This window comes from Ovis aries, chromosome 1 (genome assembly GCF_016772045.2).
Source record: "Ovis aries strain OAR_USU_Benz2616 breed Rambouillet chromosome 1, ARS-UI_Ramb_v3.0, whole genome shotgun sequence".
Taxonomy (NCBI): Eukaryota; Metazoa; Chordata; class Mammalia; order Artiodactyla; family Bovidae; genus Ovis; species Ovis aries.
The window spans coordinates 50345103-50372752 of NC_056054.1; the positions used below are offsets into that span (position 1 = coordinate 50345103).

The 27650-nt window shown below is 35.2% G+C and overlaps 1 protein-coding gene across 3 annotated transcripts in view; it reads right to left on the reverse strand.

Annotated features, from left to right (window-relative positions):
* Positions 1-27650, reverse strand: part of LRRIQ3 (leucine rich repeats and IQ motif containing 3) — a 196866-nt gene that overhangs the window by 158537 nt on the left and 10679 nt on the right. The window contains exons 2-3 of one of the 3 annotated variants that reach the window (XM_042249812.2): positions 11292-11350; positions 7271-7594 (exon numbers count right to left, since the gene is read on the reverse strand). In XM_042249812.2, coding sequence (XP_042105746.1) covers positions 7271-7594; positions 11292-11327 — 360 coding nt within the window. In that variant the 5' untranslated portion in view covers positions 11328-11350. Of the gene's footprint in view, positions 1-7270; positions 10612-11291; positions 11541-27650 lie in introns of all 3 variants that reach the window. The other 2 variants (XM_060400306.1, XM_004002083.6) reach the window with 2 other exon arrangements.

The following is a 27650-nucleotide window of genomic DNA, read 5'->3' on the forward strand; positions in this document are numbered from 1 at the left end:
CATTGTGGTCAGAAAAGATGCTTGGAATGATTTCATAGTTTTTTGAATTTACCAAGGCTAGATTATACCCAGGATGTAATCTATCCTGGAGAAGGTTCCGTGTGCGCTTGAGTAAAAGGTGAAATTCATTGTTTTGGGGTGAAATGTCTTATAGATATCAATGAGGTCTAACTGGTCTATTGTATCATTTAAAGTTTGTGTTTCCTTGTTAATTTTCTGTTTAGTTAATCTTTCCATAGTTGTGAGTGGTGTATTAAAGTCTCCCACTATTATTGTGTTATCGTTAATTTCCCCTTTCATACTTGGTAGCATTTGCCTTACATATTGTGGTGCTCCTCTGTTGGGTGCATATATATTTATAATTGTTATATCTTCTTCTTGGATTGATCCTTTGATCATTATGTAGTGTCCTTCTTTATCTCTTTTCACAACCTTTATTTTAAAGTCTATTTTATCTCATATGAGTATTGCTACTCTTGCTTTCTTTTGCTCTCTATTTGCGTGGAATAATTTTTTCCAGCCCTTCACTTTCAGCATGTGTCCCTTGTTTTGAGGTGGGTCTCTTGTAAGCAGCATATAGAGGGGTCTTATTTTTGTATCCATTCAGCCAGTCTTTGTCTTTTGGTTGGGGCATTCAACCCATTTACATTTAAGGTAATTATTGATAAGTATGATCCCGTTGCCATTTAATTTGTTGTTTTGGGTTTGAGTTTATACACCCTTTCTGTGTTTCCTGTCTAGAGAAGATATTTTAGCATTTGTTGGAGAGCTGGTTTGGTGGTGCTGAATTCTCTCAGCTTTTGCTTATCTGTAAAACTTTTGATTTTTCCTTCATATCTGAATGAGATCCTTGCTGGGTAATCTGGGCTGTAGGTTTTTCTCTTTCATCACTTTAAGTATGTCCTGCCATTTCCTCCTGGCCTGAAGAGTTTCTATTGAAAGATCAGCTGTTATCCTTATGGGAATCCCATTGTGTGTTATTTGTTGTTTTTCCCTTGCTGCTTTTAATGTTTGTTCTTTGTGTTTGATCTTTGTTAATTTGATTACTATGTGTCTTGAGGTGTTTCGCTTTGGGTTTATCTTGTTTGGGACTCTCTGGGTTTCTTGGACTTGGGTGACTATTTCCTTCCCCATTTTAGGGAAGTTTTCAACTATTATCTCCTCAAGGATTTTCTCATGGTCTTTCTGTCTCCTTCTTCTGCGACTCCTATGATTTGAATTTTGGGGCATTTAACATTGTCCCAGAGGTCCCTGAGGTTGTCCTCATTTCTTTTAATTTTTTTTTCCTTCTCTGCTTCATTTATTTCTACCATTCTATCTTCTGCCTCATTTATCCTATCTTCTGCCTCCATTATTCTACTGTTGGTTCCCTCCAGAGTGTCTTTGATCTCATTTATTGCATTATTCATTATATATTGACTTTTTTATTCCTTCTAGGTCCTTGTTAAACATTTCTTGCATCTTCTCAATCCTTGTCTCCAGGCTGTTTAACTCCATTTTGTTTTCAAGATTTTGGATCATTTTCACTATCATTGTTCTGAATTATTTTTCAGGTAGATTCCCTATCTCTTCCTCTTTTGTTTGGTTTGGTGGGCATTTATCCTGTTCCTTTACCTGCTGAGTAATTCTCTGCCTTTTCATCTTGTTTAGATTGCTGTGTTCGGGGTGGCCTTTCCATATTCTGGCAGTTTTGCTTTCTCTTTATAGTGGAGGTTTCTCACTGTGGGTGAGGTTGGTCAGGTGGCTTGTCAAGGTTTCCTGGTTAAGGAAGCTTGTGTCGGTGCTCTGGTGGGTGGAGCTGGATATCTTCTCTCTGGAGTACAATGAAGTGAGTTTTGAGATGTCAGTCGGTTTGGTGTAACTTTGGGCAGCCTGTATATTGAAGCTCAGGGCTATGTTCCTGTGTTGCTGGAGAATTTGCATGGTATAGCTTGCTCTGGAACTTGTTGGCTCTTGGGTGGTGCTTGGTTTCAGTGTAGGTATGGAGGCTTTTGGATGAGCTCTTATTGATTAATGTTCCCTGGAGTCAAGAGTTCTCTGGTGTTCTCAGGTTTTGAACTTAAGCCTCCTGCCCCTGGATTTCAGTGTTATTCTTACAGTAGTCTCAAGACTTCTCCATCTCCTTTCGAAGACAATGGACTGCTTTTATGGGTGCCTGATGTCCCCTGCCAGCATTCAGAAGTTGTTTTGTGGAATTTGCTCATCGTTCAAATGTTCTTTCAATCAATTTGTGGGGGAGAAAGTGGTCTCTCCGTCCTTTTCCTCTGCCATCTTAGGACCACCCCTATTGTCATTGTAAAAATTTCACTTCCAAATGCTTTCCCTGACTCTGAGCTTATCTTTCCATTCACTTCATAGGGTCTTTTACAGAGTATTTTTAAAAATTGATGAAGTTCACTTCACCATTTTTTCTTTTAAAGATTGTGCTTTTAGTATCAGATCTGTCTTTGCCTCAGCCTAGATCCTAAAGATTTCCTTCAATTTTATTTTTTCTAAAAGTTTTTTTGTTTTGTTTTTTAGTTTTCAGTTCTACATTTAACTCCAAGAACCAATTTGAGTTAATTTTTTTGAGTTGTAAAACTTAAGGAAGTTCATTTCTTGTGTGTGTGTGTCTCTGTGTATGTATGTCCAACTGTTCCAAGTAAAATTTATTGAAAAAGCTATATTTTTTCCATCAAGTTCAATTGTTCATATTTTGTTAGATTTACATCTAAGTATTTCATTTTTGAGTGATTATAAATGACAATATGTATTTAATTTTGTTGACCATGTACTCACTGTTAGTACACAGAAATAGGATTGATTTTTGTTTACTTAGCACCCTGTAGCCCTGTTAAGCTCACTTTTTAGTTTTAAGAAATTTTTTGGTAGATTCTGTGGCATTTTCCACATAGGTGATCATTTCATCTGCAAATAGTTTATTTCTTCTATTCTCATCGGTATTTTTTTTAAATTTCCTTGTCTCACTTTTTTGCACCACCTAGACTTACCAGCAACATGCTGACAAGAGGAATAAGAACAGCCATCTGTTTTGTTCCCAGTCTTAGGAAGAAAACATTCTTGAGTCTTCTGATATGGGAGATTATATTAATTCATTTTCAAATATTGAATCAGCTGTGAATCCCTGAAACAAGTTCTACTTCCTCATGGTATATAATTCTTCTTACATATGCTAAATTACACTTGCTAAGGTTTTGTTAAAGAATTTTGTGTTTATATTCACTAGGGATATTTTTATCCCAGGGATAAATCCCACCTCATCATGATGTATGATTTTTTCAATATATTAGTGAACTCAGTTTGCTAACATTTTGTTGAGGGTTTTATATCCATATTCATCATGGATATTGATCTGTATTTTTCTTCTAGTGTCCTCATATAGTTTTGGTTTCAGTTAAGTGTTCCTTTAGATTCTATTTCTTTTGAAAAGTATGAGAAAATTGATATTAGTTTTTCCTTCAATGTTTGATAGAATTTACCAGTGAAGCCATCTGGTTCTAAACTTTTCTATGTTAGGAGACTTTTGATTACTGATTCAATCTCCCTGCTAATTAGTGCCTTAGATTTTTTGTGTTTTTTTTTTTCTTCATGATTTAGTCTTAGTAAGTTGTATGTTTCCAGGAATGTATCCATTTCTATGTTGTCTGTTGGCATACAATTGCTTATAGCAGTCTCTCATAATCTTCTGTATTTGTATGGTATCAACTGTGATGTTTCCTCTTTCTTCCTAACCTTACTTCCTTGAATCTTCTCTCTCAAGTATAACAGAGTTTATCTATTTTGTTTATCTTTTCAAAAAATAAATCTCTTGGTTTCATTTATCTTTTCTGTAGTCTTTTTAATGTCTATTCCATTTATTTCTGGTCTTTATTTCCTTCTTCTCACAAAATTTGGTTTAATTTGTTCTTTTCTTCTAGTTCCTTGGGGTATAAAGTTATATTGTTCATTTGAGTTCTTTTTTTTAATGTAGGCATCTATCACTATAAAATGACCTCTAAACAGCTTTTACTATATCCTATTAGTTGTCATTTTGTTTTCATTTAAGATTTTTTTCAATACATTGGTTGTTGTTAAGTTTCTTAATCTGTACATAATTGTGAATTTTCCTGTTTTCCCTTATAACTGATTTATTGTTCTGTCACTCAGCTGTGTCTGACTGCAACTCCATGGACTACAGCACACCAGGCTTCCCTGTCCTCCATATCTCCCAGAGTTGCTCAATGTCATGTCCATTGAGTCAGCGATGCCACCCAACCCCTCATCCTCTGTCATCCCCTTCTCCTCCTGTCCTCAATCTTTCCCAGAATCAAAGTCTTTTCCAAAGAGCTTGCTCTTTGCATCAAGTGGCCAAAGTATTGGAACTTCAGCATCAGTCCTTCCAATGAGTATTCAGGGTTGATTTCCTTTAGGATTGACTGGTTTGAGCTCCTTGAGATCCAAGGGACTCTCAAGAGTCTTCTTCAGCACCACAGTTTGAAAGCATCAATTCTTTGGCAATCTCTGGGACAACATTAAATGCACCAACATTTGCATTATAGGGGTCCTAGAAGGAGAAGAGAGAAAGGACTTGAGAAAATATTTAAAGAAGTATAGCTGAAAACTTTCCTAAAAAATGGGAAAGGAAATAGTCAACCAAGTCCAGGAAGTGCAGAGAGTCCCATGCAGGATAAACCCAAGGAGGAACACACTGAGACATAGTAATCAAAATGATGAAAATTGAAGATAAAGACAAAATGTCAAAAGAAACAAGGGGAAAATGACAAGTAACATACAAGGAACTTCCATAATGTTTTCAGTTGATTTATCAACAGAAACTCTACAAGTCAGAGGAGAAGGTCAGGACATTTAAAGTGATGAAAAGAAAGAACCTACAACTAAGAATATGCTACCCAGCAAGACTCTTGCTCAGATTTGATGGAGAAATCAAAAGCTTTCCAAACAGGCAAAAGTTAAGAGATTCAGCACCACCAAACCAGCTTTACAACAAAAGCTAAAAGAACTTCTCTAAACAAGAAATACAAGATAAGGAAAAGACTTAACAATAAACCCAAAACAATTTAGAAAATGGTAATAGGATCATATATATTGATAACCACCTTTAAATGTAAGTGGATTAAATGCATCAACCCAAAGACATAGACTGGCTGGGCAGATGAAAACATGTGTACGTATGCATTTCCACTTACTAATCACTCCAATAGACCCCCCCAAATTGTATTCAATTATTTTATATTGTTAGGTTAATCATGTTTCCATTATGGCTTGACTGTGGACTGTGGACTGTGAAGAAGGCTGAGCACTGAAGAATTGATGCTTTTGAACTGTGGTATTGGAGAGGACTCTTGAGAGTCCCTTGGACTGCAAGGAGATCCAACCAGTCCATTCTGAAGGAGATCAACCCTGGGATTTCTTTGGAAGGAATGATGCTAAAGCTGAAGCTCCAGTACTCTGGCCACCTCATGAGAAGAACTGACTCATTGGAAAAGACTCTGATGCTGGGAGGGATTGGGGCAGGAGAAGGGGACAATCGAGGATGAGATGGCTGGATGGCATCACGGACTCGATGGATGTGAGTCTGAGTGAACTCCGGGAGATGGTGATGGACAGGGAGGCCTGGAGTGCTGCAATTTATAGGGTCGCAAAGAGTCGGACACGACTGAGCAACTGAACTGAACTGATTAAGAAAACTGATAAATATAATTTATTATTGTTTTTATATAACTATTATTTGCTTAATACCATTGTATCATGATTGATAAACAGAAAATAATAGAATTCTATATCACTAACTCTACCATTTAATACAAATCCTGTAATCATTTTTTAAAATCCAGATGCATATCAGAATTATCATGGAATTTTTTGAAAAATACAAATGCCCAGGTATTGATATTTTTCTCAAAGGCTCCAGATGTGTTTCTAATGAGCAGCCATGTTTAAAAACAACTGTACTATATGATGATCTTTTACTTAAAAAAGAAAAGAAAAAGAAAAGAAAATCCTGTGGATTCTAGATATAGAATCCTTCGGCATTTAGGTTACTGAGTGTAAGAATTAAGTTGTTAGATTAATTCTCATTTAGTATTTTAATACAGACAGGGGATGCTCAATCTAACTACTTTCATTTTAGAATTATAATTGACATAATTTGATAGAATGTTTTTTTCTTATAATTCAGTAAATCTCATAATGTGATTTTAGAATCCTTGGGAGGCCCCAAGACCCTTCAAGAACCCATGAGGGCCTTCTTTTTCTACTTACATATCTGTATGAGGCCATATTTTCTTTATTTACTTCAGTCAAAACAACATATCACAACAGTTTGAATGCAGAAGTAGATATGAGAAAATATCTGTTTTATTAAGACAGATATTGAAGAGATGTACAAAAATGTAAAATAATGTCATTCTTTTAATTATTTTTATTTTGGAAAGTATATTTTTTTCATAAAATGTGTTTATGTTGATATAAAATGGGTTTGTTATTTCAAATGACTTAAGTATATATTTGAAAATTCTTTTAATTTTTAATACATTAATATCTATGTATATAATTTGTATAAACAAAAACTTTCTAGCATCCTCAATAACAGGCCCAATAATTGGGCCCTATTATATTTTCTTAGTGATTATTTTTCATCCCATGTGGTCTATCAGCTGCCAGTAAGGAAATATTTTATTCTACATTCATCTTTGTGTATGTATTTCCTTATACTGTCTCGCGTGCTGTAGAAAGATGTTTAATAAATGTTTTTTGAATTAAAAATAAATAAAATGTTTAGAGAAACAAATTTACAGAGACAGAAATAGACAAATGATTACATAAGACCAAGGTAACAGTGGGGGTTAATTGCAAATGGGAAGGAGGAGAATTTTGGGAATGGTGGAAATTTCTAACACTGGATTGTGAAGACAGTTATACAGTTATATATTAATGCAAATTTACCAAAATTATGGACTCATAAACGCAAAATGGGTAAATTTTATAGCATATAAGCTATACGTTCTTAAAGCTATTAAACATAATGGAGACCCCTCAAAATGTTAAATACTTGTTTCTCCACAATTTGATAATCACATGATCAGTAATTTTTAGCAGTAGGCACATAAGCTTTTATAAATTTTGTTAAGACATTAGTATGATAATATATTTACTAGTTTCTGATATTTCATGTAAGTGATAAAAATACTGATTTATATAACTTAGGTAATAGATATTAGAAGTTAAGGTTTTACTTTATTTAATATGAAACTCAAATGAAGCCAACTACCTTTTTCAAAGCAGAGCAGAAATTAAAGAGAAGTCGGTGGTTACATGTCTTGAATCTTTCAGGAAGATGCCAGTTTTGAATTATTTCTTCATCAGAAATCACATGATGATCCAATGCTTTGAGAGTCCATATACTGTTGACAAGAACATGTCTATATCCTTTTTTAAGGCTTACTGGACAATCAAACATAGTGAGGGCAATGAGGCTCGGACAGGCAGATAACATACATACGTTCTTTAACTTTGCAAACCCATTGTCATGTAGATAGAGAAGTTTTAGATTCTTCAATCCACTCCAAAATTTGGTACCTGGTAGACTCTTTATCTGAAGCAATAATAGTAATACTTTAAATACAAATACCAATAATCCCTGAATTATATGGAAAAAAAGGAAAAACATTAAATATCTTCTATAATTCAATATTCAATGCAAATAGCAAATTTCTCATTAGTAAACAAAAATGGAATTTCTAATTATCCAAAGGATGACTGGGGTAAACTAAAATACATTAGGTACCTGTAATTACTAGTGTAATTAAACAAACAAACATATAATCCATTCAATAAAAATTCCTTTGTAATAAGTAGACTTTTTAATCTTTTCTAAAATATTTCCCTTACATGAAAAATGTAAGGGGTCAAATCAATCAATGTGATACTCCAAAAATGAAGGATAAAAATCATATAGTCATCTCAATAGATACAAGAAAGGTATTTGCCAAAATTCAACATCCATTTATAGTTAAAACTCTCAACAAAGAGTATAGAAGGAATGTACCTCCACATAATAAAGGCCATGTATGACAAGCTTACAGCTAACATCATTCTCAATGGTAAAAAGATAAAATCTTTCCCTCTAACAGCAAGAATAAGACAAGGATGCCCAGTTTTGTATTTTCATTCAACATGGCACTGGGAGCTAGAAGTCCTAGCCAAAGTAATTAGGCAAGAAGAAGGAACAAAGGCATCTAAATTGGAAAGGAAAAAGTAAAACTGTCACTTTTTGCAAATTAAATGACCTACATTCACACCTCAGAGATTTTGTGCATTTGGTTTCAGATTACTGCAATATAGCAAATATTGCAATAAAGAAGGAGTTTTTTGGGGGTTTCCCAGTACATATTAAAATTGTTCACACTATATTACAGTTTATTAAGTGTGAAACAGCATTATGTCTAGAAAAAAATCAAAGTATACATCTGATGTAAAATATACTGTATTGCTGCTGCTGCTGCTAAGTCACTTCAATCGTGTCCGACTCTGTGTGACCCCAGAGACGGCAGCCCACCGCGCTCCGCCATCCCTGGGATTCACCAGGCAAGAACACTGGAGTGGGTTGCCATTTCCTTCTCCAATGCATGCAAGTGAAAAGTGAAAGTGAAGTCGCTCAGTCATGTCCAACTTAGAGACCCCATGGACTGCAGCCTACCAGGCTCCTCCGAACATGGGATTTTCCAGGCGTGAGTACTGGAGTGGGTTGCCATTGCCTACTCCAATACTTTATTGCTAGAATTTGTTAATCATCATCTGATAATGTAGGATTGCCACAAATCTTCAATTTGTAAAAAATGTAATACTTGTGAAGTGCAATAAAGTGATACCTACTAAAATACAGTATGCCTGTATACAGAAAACCCTAAATACTCCAGAAAATAACTGTCAGAATAAACAAAATCAATTAACATTTCAGAATACAAAATCAATACACAAAATTATGCAGTCTTTCTATGCCTGAGCTATTGAATATTGGAAGGGGAAATTAATAAAATAATCTCATTCATAATTACATCAAAATAGTAAAAATATTTAGAAATAAATTTAACCAATGAGGTGAAAGATATGCATATACAGTGAAAATTATAAAACATATTGAAAAGTAATTGAAGAATACAAGTAAACTGAAAGATATTCTGTCCTTGTGGGCTGTAAGAATTAATGCTGTTATAACATTTATACTACCCAAAGCAACCTAGAGATTCAACAAAAGCCATGCCAAAATTCCAGTGGCATTTTTAACATATATAGAACAAATAATCCTAATATTTGTACAAAACTACAAAACACTCAAATAGTCAAACACTTTGAGAAAGAATGAAGCTGGCGCTGTCACACTTCGTGAATTCAAAGCATAATATAAAGCTACAATAAAAAAAGAAAGAAAGAAAGAAAGAAACAGAATGGTACTGGCATTTTTTTAAAAAAGGTCAATGAAACAGAAACACAGCCCATGAATAAACCCACACACTGATTTACAAAACTAACTTACAGTAAAGATCAATTTATTTACAAAAATGGAGTCAAGAGCATACACTAAGAAAAGAGCATTTTCTTCAATAAATTTTGTTGGAAAAACGGGACATACACATGTGAAAGAATGAAATTTGACCACTATCTTATGCTGTACAGAAAAGTAAACTCAACATTGATTAAAGACTTGAAGGCACAATCTGAAACCATAAAATTCCTAGAAGAAAACACTGGTGGTAAGCACCTTGGTATGGGTCTTGGCGATAGTTTTTTCAATTTGACACCAAAAGTAAAGGCAAAAAACTCAAAACTGAACACAGTGAAATGATGTCAAACTAAAAAGCTTCTGCACATAAAGGAAACCATCAATAAAAAGAAAAGGGAACCTATTGAATGGGCGAAAATATTTGCAAATCACATCTGAGATGAGGCTAACATCAAAAAACCATAAAGAACTCATACAACAATAGGAAAAAAAATCCAACTAAAAAATAGGCAGAGGATCTAAGACAATGTTTTTTCCAAATAAGACATACCGGTGGCCAGCAGGTACATCAAAAGTTACTCAGCATCACCAATCATCAGGGAAATGCATATTGAAACCACGGGACCATTCTCATGCCTGTGAGAATAGCTATTATCAAAAAGACAAAAAATAAAGTGTTGGCAAGGATGTGGAGAACAGGGAACCTGTGCAATGTTTGGAGGATTGTAAATTGGTGTAGTCACTAGGTAAACAGGAGGGGTTCCTCAAAAAATTCAAAGTAAAGCTTCCATATGACCCAGCAATTCTATTTCTGGAAATGTATTACAAGGAAGTGAAAATACTAGCTCAAATAGACACATACACTCCCATGTTCACTGCAGTATTATTTATAATAGCCAAGACATGAAAGCAACCAAAATGTCTGTCTCCTGCTGTCTATGGAAGAGTAAGTAAAGAAAATGTGATATACACATCCAGTGTAATATTACTGACTCATAAAAAAAGAATGAAATCACGCCATTTGAAACAACATGGTGTACTTTCAGGGTATTACACTAAATGAAATAAGAGAGAAAAACAAGTACCATGTGATCTCACTCTGTTGGAATCTGAAAAAAAAAAAAAAAAAAAAAAAAACCTCTTACAGAGAACTATCAGTGATTCAGAGGCAGAGGTGGTGGGGGAAATGTGAAGGTGCTAAAAAGATACAAATTTTCAGTTATAAGATAAATGAGTCCTGGGGATATATTCAATAATATTCAGCAGGGTGAGTATAGTTAATACTATAGGATTATATATTTGTAAGTTGTTAAGAAAATAGATAATAATAATAAAAGTTCTCATCATGAGGGAAAAATTTTAATTTTTTAGGGAAGGATGCTAACTTGACTTATTGTGATCATTTTGCAATATAAACAAATGCTGAATCATTATGTTGTATACTTGAAATTAATATAATGCTGTATGTCTAGTACATATCATTAAAAAAAATTAAGCAGTCAAGAAGTAGTCTTAAGACTATGGATTTAAGAAGCAAAATAAACCAAATCACACACTGTTGGGTTTACATATTTTAAATTACAAATGTTTGATTATATTTAAAATGTTTATTAAATGGTTAATTTAAGTGTTTGCTTATATTTGTGTTTATTTTTTTTTATTTAGTTCCGAATTATTTATATTTCACACAAAAAGACTACCTGGGAGAAATACTGTGTATAGATAACCTACGAACTTATTAGATATCAGCTTCATTTATATGCAAACAAGTGAAATGACTATTGCTTACCTGATTTCCATGGAGATCAAGTTTGATTAATTTCATGCAACTCTGAAGTGGACGAATATCTGTAATAAAATTGTTTGAGAAGATGCATACTCTAAGAGAGATACAAGATTGAAGATTTTCCATAGATTTTAAATGAAGGCCACTGAACTTCACAAAAACAAAATCTTTTTGATCTTCTATTATATTTTCATTATAGTGACTCCATTCTCTGTGATTGGTTAGCTCTTCTATGATTGTTCCATGAAACATCTAAGAAAAATGAGAAATTTTGAGTTTTTCTCAAATAAATGTGTCTGAAAATAATATTTTCTAAGAGTAAGAATCTTAGAAATCTTAATCTTAAGAATCTTCCATCCCAAAGCATTTTTGAGTTTTTCTTAAATTTTTATTGGAGTATAGCTGATTTACAATGTTGTATTATCGGCATACAGAAAACTGCATCAGTTATACAAATACACATAACCACCCATTTTTTTAAGATTCTTTTCCCATATAAGCCATTGCAGAGTATTGAGTAGAGCTCCCCGTGCAGGTTCTTAGTTATCTATTTTATATGCAGTAGTGTGTTTATGTCAGTCTAAATCTCCCAATTTATCCCTAACCCCTCCTTATCCATTTTCTACAATATAAATGAAACTTGAGGACTTTATATTAAGTGAAATAAGTCAACAGAGAAAGACAAATACTATATTATCTTGCTTAATGTAGAATCTAAAACAGTTAAACTTTATTCAAATAGAAATTAAATTGGTGGTTGCCAGCTGTGGCCAAAATGGGGTGCGAGAAATGGGAAGATGTTAAGACAAAGGGAACAAAACTCCAGTTATAAAATGAACAAGTTTGGGGGATACAATGTAGAACACCACAAGGGCGTGTTAGGTTGCTTCAGTCGTGTCTGACTCTTTGTGACCCTGTAGACTGTCCCCCTCCAGGCTCCTGTGTCCACAAGGATTCTCCAGGCAAGAATACTTGAGTGGGTTGTCAGGCCCTCCTCTAGGGGATCTTCCTGACCTAAGGATCAAACTGCTGTCTCTTATGCCTCCTGCAATAGTAAGCAGATTCTTTACCAACAGTACCACCTGGGAAGCCTACAACACCATGACTATAGTTAAAAAAAACTATACTATATACTTAGTCACTTAGAGAGTAGGTCCTAAATGTCCTCGTACCCAATAAACAAGCAAACAAACAGAAAAACAGGTAATGACATGATAGGTGTGTTAACGAACCTTACCATGGTAATCATTTTGCAATGTATCAGTTCAGTTCAGCTCAGTTGCTCAGTCGTGTCCGACTCTTTGCAACCCCACGAATCGCAGCACGCCAGGCCTCCCTGTCCATCACCAACTCCTAGAGTTCACTCAGACTCACGTCCATTGAGTCAGTGATGCCATCCAGCCATCTCATCCTCTGTCGTCCCCTTCTCCTCCTTCCCCCAATCCCTCCCATCATCAAAGTCTTTTCCAATGAGTCAACTGTTCGCATGAGGTGGCCAAAGTACTGGAGCTTCAGCTTTAGCATCATTCCTTCCGAAGAAATCCCAGGGCTGATCTCCTTCAGAATGGACTGGTTGGATCTCCTTGCAGTCCAAGGGACTCTCAAGAGTCTTCTCCAACAGCACAGTTCAACCACATCAATTCTTTGGCACTCAGTCTTCTTCACAGTCCAGCTCTCACATCCATACATGACTAGTGGAAAAACCATAGCCTGGACTAGATGGACCTTAGTTGGCCAAGTAATATCTCTGCTTTTGAATATGCTATCCAGGATGGTCATAACTTTTCTTCCAAGGAGTAAGAGTCTTTTAATTTCTTGGCTGCAGTCACCATCTGCAGTGATTTTGGAGCCCCCCAAAATAAAGTCTGACACTGTTTCCACTGTTTCCCATCTATTTCCCATGAAGTATATGTACATGTGTATCAAATTATCATATTGTATATATTAAACTTGTACAATGTTATATATCAATTATATCACAATAAACCTGAAAGTAAAGATTCCTAATGCGTTTAGCTGATTTAGATTAAAACGTTAATTCTTTGAAATCCCTCAGTTTGAATTCTCTACAACCAATATCCAATGTCTTTTTTTAAAGTGCACATTTTTTTCATATATTTCCACTGTGTAATAAAGCACCCAAAACCTACTGTGTTTAAAAAAAATCAACATTTATTCTTTCTTAGATCTGTGGGTTGACTTAGTAAAATGGCAGTTCTTTTCCAAGTGATGTTGACCTGAGAGTCAATCTTGTGGGACTCATTCAAATAACTCCAAGGTGGCTAATTTACATATGTGAAACACTGGCAAGGACAGCAGGAAGGTAGGTTTTGCTAGGATGCTGGGATGTATGGGTCTCTCTCACCATACTATACCAAGGCTTCTCTAACTATAGCAGTACTCATGATGTCATCTTCTCACATGTATATTCATCTGTCTCTGATAATAAGGAAGCAAGGTTTTTATATGGTTGAATCAGGGCTCCAAAAAGTATAAACATAGAATATGTCAGGCCTTCTAAATGTTTATGTCGAACTTGCACAGCTTTAACTCTTTGACATTCTATTGCTCAGAGGAAGTTATTTTGATGGTTTGAACCAGCTTTAAGGGAGTTAAATAAAGACAAAAGTAAAAGTTGTTCTGACCTTGGTGACCTTGGGCAAGTTAAGTATCTTCTGTTTCATATGTATCAAAACTATGTGCCTCAATTTCCTTATCTATAAAATGTGGATAGTAACAGTATTTGATGGAAATGATTGTTATGAAGACTAAACGAGTCTGCATAAAGGCTTTCGAACAATGTCTGGCACATAGCAAGCACTATAAGATGAATATTACTTATAAAGCAAATATCTAGTTGAATTAACAATTCAAGATAGAATGTCTATTCAAAAAGTAAGTGAGGGCACTTCTGGTTTTCAGTCCTCCATGTAAGGAGCTTGGAAGGTGTCACCCCATCTTAGCAAGTAAAAGCAGGACAATTAACTGAAAAATCAACAAGTCTTCTTAGATTCATCAAAGAAGGGAGGTCACAGGGAAAATCAATACCCCCAAAATCAGAGACAGGTAGGCAGATATAGAGATTCAGAACCTGTGGGAGTGGAAATTCACCCGCAAAGGTCTCTCAAGAAAACAGTATCTCCCAATAGGAAAACCTATAACTGACAAGTTACGACATGCTCTGTATTGACATTACACAGCCTCGATGTACTCCTTTTACTATTTGGAACCAGACTGTTGTTCCATGTCCAATTCAAACTGTTGCTTCCTGACCTGCATACAGGTTTCTTAAGAGGTAGGTCAGGTGGTCTGGTATTCCCATCTCCTTCAGAATTTTCCACAGTTTATTATGATCCACACAGTCAAAGGCTTTGGCATAGTCAATAAAGCACAAACGGCTGTTTTTCTGGAACTCGCTTGCCTTTTCGATGATCCAGCAGATGTTGGCAATTTGATCTTTGGTTCCTCTGTCTTTTCTAAAACCAGCTTGAAATCTGGAAGTTCATGGTTCAAGAATTGCTGAAGGCTGGCTTGGAGAATTTTGAGCATTACTTTACCAGCATGTGAGATGAGTGCAACTGTGAGGTAGTATGAGCATTCTTTGATATTGCCTTTTTTGGGGATTGGAGTGACTACTGACCTTTTCCAGTCCTGTGGCCACTGCTGAGTTTTCCAAATTTGTTGACATACTGAGTTCAGCACTTTCACAGCATCATCTTTTAGGATCTGAAATAGCTCAACTGGAATTCCATCATCTCCACTGCTTTGTTTGTAGTCATGATTCCTAAGGCCGACTTGACTTCACATTCCAGGTTGTCTGGTCCTAGGTAAGTGTGAGTGATCACATATCATGATTATCTGGGTCATGAAGATATTTTTTGTACAGTTCTTCTATGTATTCTTGCCACCTCTTCTTAGTATCTTCTGCTTCTGTTAGGTCTATGCCATTTCTGTCCTTTACTGAGCCCATCTTTGCATGAAATGTTCCCTTGGACATGGAACAACACACTAGTTCCAAATAGAAAAAGGAGTATGTCAAGGCGGTATATTGTCACCCTATTTAACTTAAATGCAGAGTACATCATGTGAAATGCTGGCCTGGAGGAAGCACAAGCTGGAATCAAGATTGTCAGGAGAAATATCAATAACCTCAGATATGCAGATGACATCACCCTTATGGCAGAAAATGAAGAAGAACTAAAGAGCCTCTTGATGAAAGTGTAAGAGGAGAGTGAAAAAGTTGGCTTAAAACTCAACATTCAGAAAACGAAGATCATGGCATCCGCTCCCATCACTTCATGGCAAATAGATGGGGAAACAGTAACTGACTTTATTTTTCTGGGCTCCAAAATCACTGCAGATGGTGATTGCAGCCATGAAATTAAAAGACACTTACTCCTTGGAAGGAAAGTTATGACCAACCTAGACAGCATATTCAAAAGCAGAGACATTACTTTGCCAACAGAGGTCCGTCTAGTCCAGGCTATGGTTTTTCCAGTGGTCATGTATGGATGTGAGTGTTGGACTATAAAGAAAGCTGAGCAGCAAAGAATTGATGGTTTTGAACTGTGGTATTGGAGAAGACTCTTGAGAGTCCCTTGGACTGCAAGGAGATCCAACCAGTCCATCCTAAAGGAGATCAGTCCTGGGTGTTCATTGGAAGGACTGATGTTGAAGCTGAAACTCCAATACTTTGGCCACCTGATATGAAGAGCTGACTCATTTGAAAAGACCCTGATGCTTGGAAAGATTGAGGGCAGAAGGAGAAGGGGATAACAGAGGATGAGATGGTTGGATGGCATCACCGACTCAATGGACATGGGTTTGGGTGGACTCAAGAAGTTGGTGATGGACAGGGAGGCCTAGCATGCTGTGGTTCATGGGATTGCAAAGAGTCAGACATGACTGAATGACTGAACTGTATTGATAGGAGATTAAAAACTCCAGGAGTCAATGATGGGAACCCTACTTGCTTTTGTGAGATTAATACCTAGGAGCTCTCACACATCCTCAAAGTGAACACTGGAGAAAAATCCATTTATGCTTTCAAAACGGGGGAGAAAATAAATAATTCTCAAATACACCAGAGCATTCTGCTCTTAATAAGGCCTGTCCTCAAAGAAAACTGTTGAATGGACCTTACATGATTGAGATTTTATTAAAGTCTCATGGAAGAAGAAAAATACTCAATTCCATCCCCCTCTAGCATTCATTTAGAGGAAGGGGAATATTCAACTCTAGACCACTCTTACCCTCTTGCCCACCTAAGAGGTAGGAAAACTAAGAAATACATGTGAAATCCACAACTCAATGGCACAGGCTCACTGAAAGACTAAGACTTAATGATATAACTGTAGAATACTTCTTTCTACCCACACCTCGTCACTACACAACAGCATTATTTTACGAGTTCCTTTCACAAGTACATCATGTCTGTCTTTCAACAAAAAAATTGCAAGATATACTATACTAAAAGACAAAAACACAGAGTAAGCATAAGAACTAGAATCAGCCTTGGCAAAGATGTTGAAAATACCAGACTAGAAATTTAAAACAGAAGATTTATATGCTAATCAACTGAATGAACAAAAAGAAGATCATAAACAAGAACAGATGGATAGTATAAGGCAGAGAGATAGAAATAATACAGAGATGCTAGAGATACAAAATACTATCACAGAATTGATAGATGCCTTTTAAGGGCTCGTTTAGTAGATGGGATATGGCTGAGTGGCTGACAAGAGAATCTCTGAGCTTGAAAATATGTCAATAGAAACATCAAAAACTGAAAAGTAAACAAAACTAAGACTGAGAAAAGCAGACCAGAATAACCCAAAACTGTGGGATAATTACAGAAAGCATTCAATACGCATACATGAAATACCAGAATGAGAAGAAAGTGCTAAAGGAGAAAGGAACATAAAAATATACTGAAGAAATAATACTGGTGAGTTTATGTAAATTAATGTTAGATACAACCCAATGACAAGGAAGCAGAAAACACCAAGCAAGAAAGAGATTAAAATATATATATATATATATATATATATATATAAATAGACATACCATTTTTAAATTTCATGAAGGATACAGAAAGAAATGTGAAAGATGCCATAGGAAGAAAACCCTTTGTTCATAGAAAGGAAAAAATAAGAATTTTATCTAACTTTCCCTAAGAAACCAGGCTAACAAGAGGATAGTGGACTGAAGTGTTGAGAGGAAGAAATCTATACCTTGTGAAATTATTCTAAAAAAGTAAATGAGAAAAAAGAATTACAGACAAAAACAAGAAAATTCCTGTCAGCAGACCTGCCTTAAAAGATTTGTTCTTTAGAGAGAAAGAAAATAGTACAGTTCAGAAGCTCAGATCTATGTAAAAAAAAGTAAGAACTCTGGGGCAGGAACAACTGAAGGTAAAATAAGACTCTCTTATTTTTCTTATTTTTAGTATATATAACAGATAAAAGTTCATTCAAATATTAATAGTAAAAATGTATTTGATTATATACTCATACCTATGTACAGCTGATGCTTCTACAACGCGGCTGGAGGCAGGGGTGAAAACACTCACACAGTTAAAAGTCATTTGTCTCTCAGTAGCCACAGAAAATTGGTTCCAAAATCCACCGCAGATAACAAAATCCATGAATGCTCAAGTCACAAAATCAGCCCTCCACACAACTATCTGAGGATCTGCATCTTTGGCTTCAGTTCCGTTCAGTTCAGTCACTCAGTCATGTCCGACTTTTACGACCTCATGAATTGCAGCACACCAGGAACCCTGTCCATCACCAATTCCTGGAGTCCACTCAAACCCATGTCCATTGAGTCGGTGATGCCATCCAACCATCTCATCCTCTGTCGTCTGCTTCTCCTCTTGCCCTCAATCTTTCCAAGCATCAAGGTCTTTTCAAATGAGTCAGCTCTTCATATCAGGTGGCCAAAGTATTGGAGTTTCAGCTTCAACATCAGTCCTTCCAATGAACACCCAGGACTGATCTCCTTTAGAATGGACTGGTTGGATCTCCTCGCAGTCCAAGGGACTCTCAAGAGTCTTCTCCAACACCACAGTTCAAAACCATCAATTCTTCAGCACTCAGCTTTCTTTATAGTCCAACACTCATATCCATACCTGACCACTGGAAAAACCACAGCCTTGACTAGATGGACTTTTGTTGGCAAAGTAATGTCTCTTCTTTTGAATATGCTGTCTAGGTTGGTCATAACTTTCCTTCCAAGGAGTAAGTGGCTTTTAATTTCATGGCTGCAATCACCATCTGCAGTGAGTTTGGAGCCCAGAAAAATAAAGTTAGCCACTGTTTCCACCGTTTCCCCATCTATTTGCCATGAAGTGATGGGACTGGATGCCATGATCTTAGTTTTCTGAATGTTGAGTTTTAAGCCAACTTTTTCACTCTCCTCTTACACTTTCATCAAGAGGCTCTTTAGTTCTTCTTCTTCACTTTCTGCCATAAGGGTGGTATCTGTATATCTGAGGTTATTGATATTTCTCCTGGCAATCCTGATTCCAGCTGGTACTTCCTCCAGCCCAGTGTTTCTCATGATGTACTCTGTATATAAGTTAAATAAGCAGGGTGACAATATACCACCTTGACATACTCCTTTTCCTATTTGGAACCACTCTGTTGTTCCATGTCCAGTTTCAATCAACCACAGATTGTGTAAATATAGAAAAGCAGAGACATTACTTTGCCAACAAAGGTCCATCTAGTCAAGGCTATGGTTTTTCTAGTGGTTACGTATGGATGTGAGAGTTGGACTGTGAAGAAAGCTGAGCACTGAAGAATTGAATCTTTTGAACTGTCGTGTTGGAGAAGACTCTTGAGAGTCCCTTGGACTGCAAGGAGATCCAACCAGTCCATTCTAAAGGAGATCAGCCCTGGGTGTTCTTTTGGAAGGAATGATGCTAAAGCTGAAAATTCCAGTACTTTGGCCACCTCATGCGAAGATTGGACTCATTGGAAAAGACTGATGCTGGGAGGGATTGGGGGCAGGAGGAAAGGGGACAACATAGGATGAGATGGCTGGATGGCATCACTGACTGGATGGACGTGAGTTTGAGTGAACTCCAGGAGATGGTGATGGACAGGGAGGCCTGGCATGCTGCGATTTACAAGGTCGCAAAGAGTTGGACATGACTGAGCGACTGAACTGAGCTGAACATTTACTGGAAAAAAAAAAAAAAAGCATAGAAACGGACCCAACAGTTCATAATCATGTTGTTCAAAAGTCAACTGCACATTTTTGTATCAGTAACTATGTTTATGTATAAATGAATAATAGTAAGGATACAAGGAAATGACAGAGGAATTAGGTATATATTTATAAAATATTTATGCCATAGATGAAGTAGTATAGTGTTAATTGAGACTGAATTGGAATTTTTGATATCTCTAGGGAAATGGTTTAAAATAATTTTTTTAAGTAAAATGGATATGCTAAGAAAAGATAGAAAACAGAATCATATACAATGTTCTATTGAAAATCATAAAAGGCAGAAAAGAAGAAGGCTATTTGTGTACCAAAAACAACAAATAGATAGATTAACAAATATAGATATTAATCCAACTATGTAATTAATCACTTTAAATTTCAACAGTGTAAGCATCAAAAAAAGACAGAGTGGATCAAACTTAGAGTGGATCAGAAAGTAGTTCAACTATATGCTGTTGTTCACAGGAAAGCCACTTTTTACATAAAGACAAATGTAGAATAAAAGTAAAATGATTGAGGTGAATCCTTAAACATTCAATGAAGAATTAATATAAATTCTTCTCAAATTCTTCCAAAGTATAGAAGATAATGGAATGTTCTGAAACTCATTTTATGAGGCCAGCATGACTGTACCACCTTAAATAAAACAAGATATTACAGAAAAATGTAATATACATCAATATCCCTTACAAACATATATATATATATAAACACTCAACAAAAAATTATCAAACAGAACTGAACAAAACTTTAAAAGGATTATATACCATATTAGGTGAGATTTATTCCAGAGAAGCAAGGATGGTTCAACATCCACGAATCAGTCCATGTGATATACCACATTAACAAACTGAACAATACAAATTATATGATCATCTCAATAGATGCAGAAAACGCATTTGACAAAATTCAACATCAGTTTATGATAAAAACTCTCAAACTTGGTATAGACAGAACATACTTCAACATAATAAAGGCCATAAGCTACAAGCTCACAGCTAACATCATACTCAATGCTGAAAAGCTGAAAGCTTTTACCTCAAGAATAGAAACAACACAAGGATGCCCACTCTTAGCACTTTTACTCATCATACTTTTGGAAGTCTTAATCAGAACACTGAGGCAAGAATAAGAGGTAAAAGGTACTAAAATTGAAAAAAAAAAAAAAAGAAGGAAAACTGTCACCATCTGCAAATGACAACATGTTACATATAGAAAATCATGAGGATTTAACATACACACACACCACAAACTGTTAAAGTTTGTTAAAGTATCAGTAACATTATAGGATACAGACTCAATACATAAAAATCTGATGCATTTTTGTACATTAATAGTAACTTACCAGAAACAGAATCAATTGCATTTATAATTGTCTCAAAAGAATAAAACACATAGGAGTAAATATTACTGAGGAAGTAAAAACCCTATCCACTAAAAAGTAAACACATTAATGACAGAAATTGAAGAAGACAAGAAAGATATTCTGTGATCATGGAGTGCAAGAATTAATAATGTTGAAATATCCATGTAGATACTCAGTGTTATCTACAGTTCAGTATCAGTTCAGTTCAGTCGATCAGTCGAGTCCGGCTCTTTGGGACCCCATGGACTGCAGCATGCCAGGCTTTCCTGTCTATCACCAACTCCTGGAGCTTGCTCAAATTCATGTCCAGCAGATTGTTGCAATAACAACCTTATCAAAATTCCAATGGCATTTTTCACAGATCCTAATATCTGGATGAAACCACAAAAGACCCCAAATAGCCAAAAAGTATTGAGAAAAAAGAACAAAGTTGAAGCCATCATACTCCCTAATTCAAACTGTATTACAAAGCTATAGTAATGAAAACAGTATAGTACTGGCATTAAAAACAAACACATAGATCAATGGAACAGAGTAGATAGTGCAGAAACAAAACCATTCATACATAGTCAATTGGCTTAGAACAAAGAACAAAATAATATACAATGAGAAAAAAGTCTCTTCACTATATAGCGATGAGAAAACTGCACAGACACAAGCCAAAGAATGAAACTTGAGCAGTATTTTACATTATACAGAAAAATAAACTGAAAATGGATTAGAGCCTTAAAAGTAATACCTGAAATCATATAACTCCTTGAAGAAAATATATGAGGCAGATTCCTTAACACTGATCTTGGTGATAATATTCAGATCTAACATCAAAAGACAGAGGATAAGATGGTTGGATGGCATCACTGACTCAATGGAAATGAGCTTGAGCAAGCTCCGGGACTTGGTGGTGGACAGGGAAGCCTGGCACACAGCAGTCCATGGGGTCGTAAAGCATCAGACACGACTGAGCGATTGAAATGAACTGAACACCAAAAGCAAAGACAAAAAAAGCAAAAAAATAAAAAAAGAGAAATACATCAAATTAAAAATATTCTGTACAGCAAAGAAAACCATCAACAAAATGAAAAGACAACCTATTGGATATTTGCAAATCATATATCTGATGAGGGATTAACAGTCAACGTACATAATCATACAGCTCGACAGCAAAAAATAATTCCAATAAAAAATGAGTAGAAGATTTGAATAGATATTTTTCCAAAGAAGACATAGAGTTGGCTAACAAGTATATGAAAGGATGCTCAACATCACCAATCACCAGGGAAATCCAAATCAAAACCAGAAAGTGGTATCACCTCACACCCATCAAAATTGTTATCAAAGGAAATAACCAGGGTTGGCAAGGACGTGGAGAAAAGGGAATCCTTGTGCACTGTTTGTAGAAATGTAAACTGCTACAATCTGGAAAAGAGTAGGGAGGTTCCTCAAAAACACTAAACATAGAAAAACCATATGATCTAGCAATTTTACCTCAAGGTACTTCTCTAGAGAAACAGAAACACAATCTTGAAAAAATATCTAGACGCCCCCCTTTTTCACTGTAGCATTATTTAAAGAGCAAAGACATGGGAACAGCCTATGTGTCTTGTGATGAATGAATGGATAAAGAAGATGTGGGATGTATGTGTGTGTGGTACAATGGAATATTATTCAGCCATAAAAATGAATGAAATTTGTCATTTGTGAGAACAAGAAAGGAACTTGAAGCTATTATGGCAAGTGAAATAAGTCAGAGGAAGACAAATACTGTATGATCTTAGTTATACATGCAGTCTTAAAAAAAAAGTAAAAATGAAAAACTGGCTCATAAATACAGATAAGATTGGTGTTCCCATAGGTGGATAGTACAAGTTTGGCAAATAGAGTAAAGGGTTCAAAAGGTACTAATTTCCATTTATGAAATAAATAAGTCACAGGAATAATATACAGCATGGCGATTATAGTTAATAATACTGTTTTACTTTGGAAGTTGTTAATAGATTATACCCTAAAAGTTTTCTCCAAAAACAAAAAATATTTTGAATGGTATGGTGATAGATATTAACTGGACTTATTGTTATGATAATTTTTCAATATATACAAGTATTAAATCATTATTTTTATACTTGAAACTAACATAATGCTATATATCAACTGTACCTCAGTAGGTACTACAATTGATAGCTCCTACTCTACCAAGTTAAAAGCCTATGTAACAAGTGCTGCTAATTTTAAATACGAAAATTTAAGAAGTCATCTTCAATTCCTTTTAGACTTTAATCATTTTAAAATTATATTGCTAAACATATATACAAATGTGTATATAAAGTTCAAACAATAATATTAGTAAGTTCAAATGCATATAATATTAATGTCAAATATGTTTAAAAGGCAAATTTAAGTATAGATATACAACAGAGAAAGCATCTGGATCTAGTTACAGTTTCAAAGAAGCTCTGTAATTAAAAAGTAATCAATATCAAATGAACTTATTTACAAAACAGAAACACACCAAAAGATACAGAAAACAAACTTATGGTTAACAAAGAGGAAAAGGGTGGGGGAGGGATAAATTGGGATGTTGGGATTAACATATAAACATTACTCTAAAATAGATAATCAACAAGGACCTACTGTACAGCACAGAGTACTATACTCAATGTTTTCTACTAAACTATAAGGGGAAAATAGTGGAATAGTGGCAGACTTTATTTTCATGGGCTCCAAAATTACTTCAGACAGGAACTACAGCCATGAAATTAAAAAACAGCTTGCTCCTTGGAAGAAAACTTGTGACAAACCTAGACTGCATATTAAAATGCAGAGATATCACTTTGCCAACCAAGGTTCACATAGCTAGAGCTACGATTTTTCCAGTAGTCATGTATGAATGTGAGAGTTGGACCATAAAGAAGGTTGAGCACCAAAGAATTGATGCTTTCAAACTGTGGTGCTGGAAAATACTCTTGAGAGTCCCTTGGACAGCAAGGAGATCAAACCAGTCAATCCTAAAGGAAATCAGCCCTGAATATTCATTGGAAGGACTGATGCTGAAGCTGAAGCTCCAATATTCTGGCCACATAATGTGGAAAAGACTCTGATGCAGTAGAATATTAAGAGCAAGAGGAAAAGAGGGTGACAGAGGAAAAGATGTTGGGATAGTATCACCAACTCATAGACATGAGTTTGAGCAAACTCTGGTAGATGGTAAAGGATGGGGAGGCATGGCATGCTGTAGTTGATGGGGTCATGAAAAGTGTGACACGATTTAGTGACTGAATGACAGCATCAATATAAGGGGGAAAAGAATCAAAAAAAGAATATATTTGAAACACTGTGCTATAGACCTGAAACTAACATATTATTGTAAATCAATTGTGTTTCAAGGTGGATGAAACTGGAGCCGACTATACAGAGCGAAGTAAGCCAGAAAGAAAAACACCAGTACAGTATACTAACACATATATATGGAATTTAGAAACATGGTAATGATAACCCTGTATGCGAGACAGCAAGAGACACAGATGTATAGAACAGACCTTTGGACTCTGTGGGAGAGGGAGAGGGTGGGATGATTTGGGAGAATGGCATTGAAACATGTATACTATCATGTAAGAAATAAATCGCCAGTCTAGGTTCGATACAGGATACAGGATGCTTGGGGCTGGTGCACTGGGATGACCCAGAGAGATGATATGGGGAGGGAGACGGGAGGGGGGGATTCAGGATTGCAAACTCATGTATACCCGTGGCAGATTCATGTCAATGTATGGCAAAACCAATACAGTATTGTAAAGTAAAATAAAGTAAAATTTTAAAAAATAATAAAGAACACATTAAAAATATATATATATAGATGTATGTATATATAAAAAGATATCAGTACCACTGTCACTAAGCTTTCACTAGTTTCTATTGATTGCAATACTAACTTTTTAGTTATCATACATTATAAATTAAAAAATCATGTTTTAAATCAGATAATTATAAAAACCATGTTTTTATACAATAAATATTATATCAATTATAAATTCCATTTTTATGAAATTTTTCCATTTAAAAAATTGGTGGAAAATACACATAATGAAAGTATAAGTGGTTATGATTGATGAATACCTAAGTTAAAAGCTGAAAAGTAAAAAAAAAAAGTATATATAAAAATATTTAAGTATTTTTCAAATAAATTATTTGTTAACTGTGTCAACGACCTTTAGACATCATACTTATTCCCTGGAACTTTGAATGCTAGAAATACAGATACATTATTTTAAGTTAAAAGTGTAAGAAAATATAATATTAGTTTTGATGATGTGTTGCAGTAACATTTTATAAACATTAGTTATGATATTATAAACAAGTAGAACGCTGGATAATAGATTCTAGAATTTTTACAAGAGCTGATAAGATTCTGTATATAAAAGAAAGTCATATAAAAGAAGAAAAACAAAGTTTTTTTGAAAATCAAAATATAAGGATTATAGTTAGCAATATTTTATATATATCATGGTAGCAAACTATTTGCAGTGTAGAATATCTGTGGAAGACTGAAATCCATAACATATATAGTAATTATATTTTAAAATACTTTTTAAATTTAGCTAGTAAATTTACTGAATTTATCTTGTTTTAAAGAAGACTTGCTATAATTGTGCACCACAGATAAAATGTACTTTAAAAACTAAAGAGGGGTGTTATTTGAATAGTCAAAATATTCCCTGTCTTCTGGAAAATGAAATTTAGCTGGTTTATAAATTAATATAAATACATTCAATTATTTGAAAATTGCATTTTCATTTCAAATGACATAAAATACAATTTGGAGCAAGAAATTAAGACTCACTTGTAATCAGGACATGCTATTTTTCCCCTGTAAATGCATTTGCTTTCTAAAATTTAGGAAGCTAAATATATTTCTGTTAGTAAAAAACTTTTGTGAAAATTTCAGTTTTCAATTCCTATTCCATACTCTCAGACTCTAAACCCATAAACCTGAAAAAAACTAAATTGTGATGAGCCAGAGTTAGATATAAAACAAGGAAAATTACTGATAAAATACCCAGAAAAAATATATATGAACAAAATAAAAATATAGGCGATATTTAGCATAGCAATATTTATTGTAGCTTAAAAAACCTTGGTTAGCATTCGAGAAACAGAGTTTGACTATTCTAAGTTGGGTCATTAACATACTTCTAAAAACATAATAGACAGCATATTTACAAACTGAAATTTAGTTACTGATTCTGCTCATTTATTTCTTTACCACATGCCCTCTCTATGCCCCAGAAAAAAAAAAAAAAAAAAACTCATGCTAATATTGGGATAGGTATAAGATGATTTTGCTACCCAGGAGTCATTTGAAATAATCTACAAATAAAACTAAGAGAGCTACAGAAAATCAAAGATAAAGAAAAATTCTGGAAAGAGACCAGAAGATAAAATATCTAACATAAGAACACAGATAAGAAGATACGAATTATAGCTGTCTTCTCCTCAGAACCACACAAGCAAAAAGAGAGTAAAATATTTAAAGTGTTTCCAGAAAAACCTCTCTAACCTAGAATTCTGTACCCTCTGAAATACCTTTCAAAGTGAAGGAGAAATAATTACTTTCACAGACAAGCATTATTGAAAGAATAAGTTGCCAGAAATTGCCAACATCCATTGGATCAAAGAAAAAACAAGGGAATTAAAAAAAAAGAAGAATTCTGCTTCACTGACTATACTAAAGCCTTTGACTGTGTGGATCACAACAAACTGTGGAAAATTCTTAAAGAGATGCAAATACCAGACCACCTTACCTGCCTCCAGAGAAGCCTATATGCAAGACAAGAAACAACAGTTAGAAAATGACATGGAACAACAGACTGGTTCAAAATTAGGAAAGGAGCATATATTGTCACCCTGCTTAGTTAACTTCTATGCAGAATACATCACGTGAAATGCTGGGCAGGATGAATCACAAGCTGGAATCAAGATTGCCAGGAGAAATACCAACAACCTCAGACCTTCAGATGATACTACTTTCATGGCAGAAAGAGAAGAGGAACTAAACAGCCTCTTGATGAGGGCAAAAGTACAGTGAAAAAGCTGGCTTAAAGCTCAACATTCAAAAACAAAAATTATGGTGTCTGGTCCCATCACTTCATGGCAAATAGAAAGGAAAAACTGGAAAAAGTAACAGACTTTATTTTACTAGGTTCCAAAATCACTGCTAACAGTAACTGCAGCCATGAAATTAAGACACCTGCTCACTGGAAGAAAACCTATGACAAACCTAGACAGCATATTAAAATGCAGAGACATCACTTTGTCGACAAAAGTCCGTACAGTCAAAGCTAGGCTTTTTCCAGTAGTCATGTACAAATTTGAGAGTAGGAATATAAAGAAGGCTGAGTCCAAGAATTGATGTTTTCAAACTGTGGTGCCAGAGAAGACTCTTGAGAGTCCCTTGGACTGCAAGGAGATCAAACCTGTCAATCCTAAAGGATATCAGTCCTGAATATTCATTGGAAGGACTGATGCTAAAACTGAAGATCCAGTACTTTGGCCACCTAGTATGAAGAACTAACTCACTGAAAAAGACCCTGATGTTGGGAAAGATTGAGGGCAGAAGGAGGGTGAGACACAGAATGACGTGGTGGGATGGCATCACTGAGCCAATGGACATTAACTTGAGGAAACTCCAGGATATAGAGAAGAAAAGGGAAGCCTGGTTTGCTGCAGTTCATGGGGTCACGAAGAGTAGGACATGACTTAGTCACTGA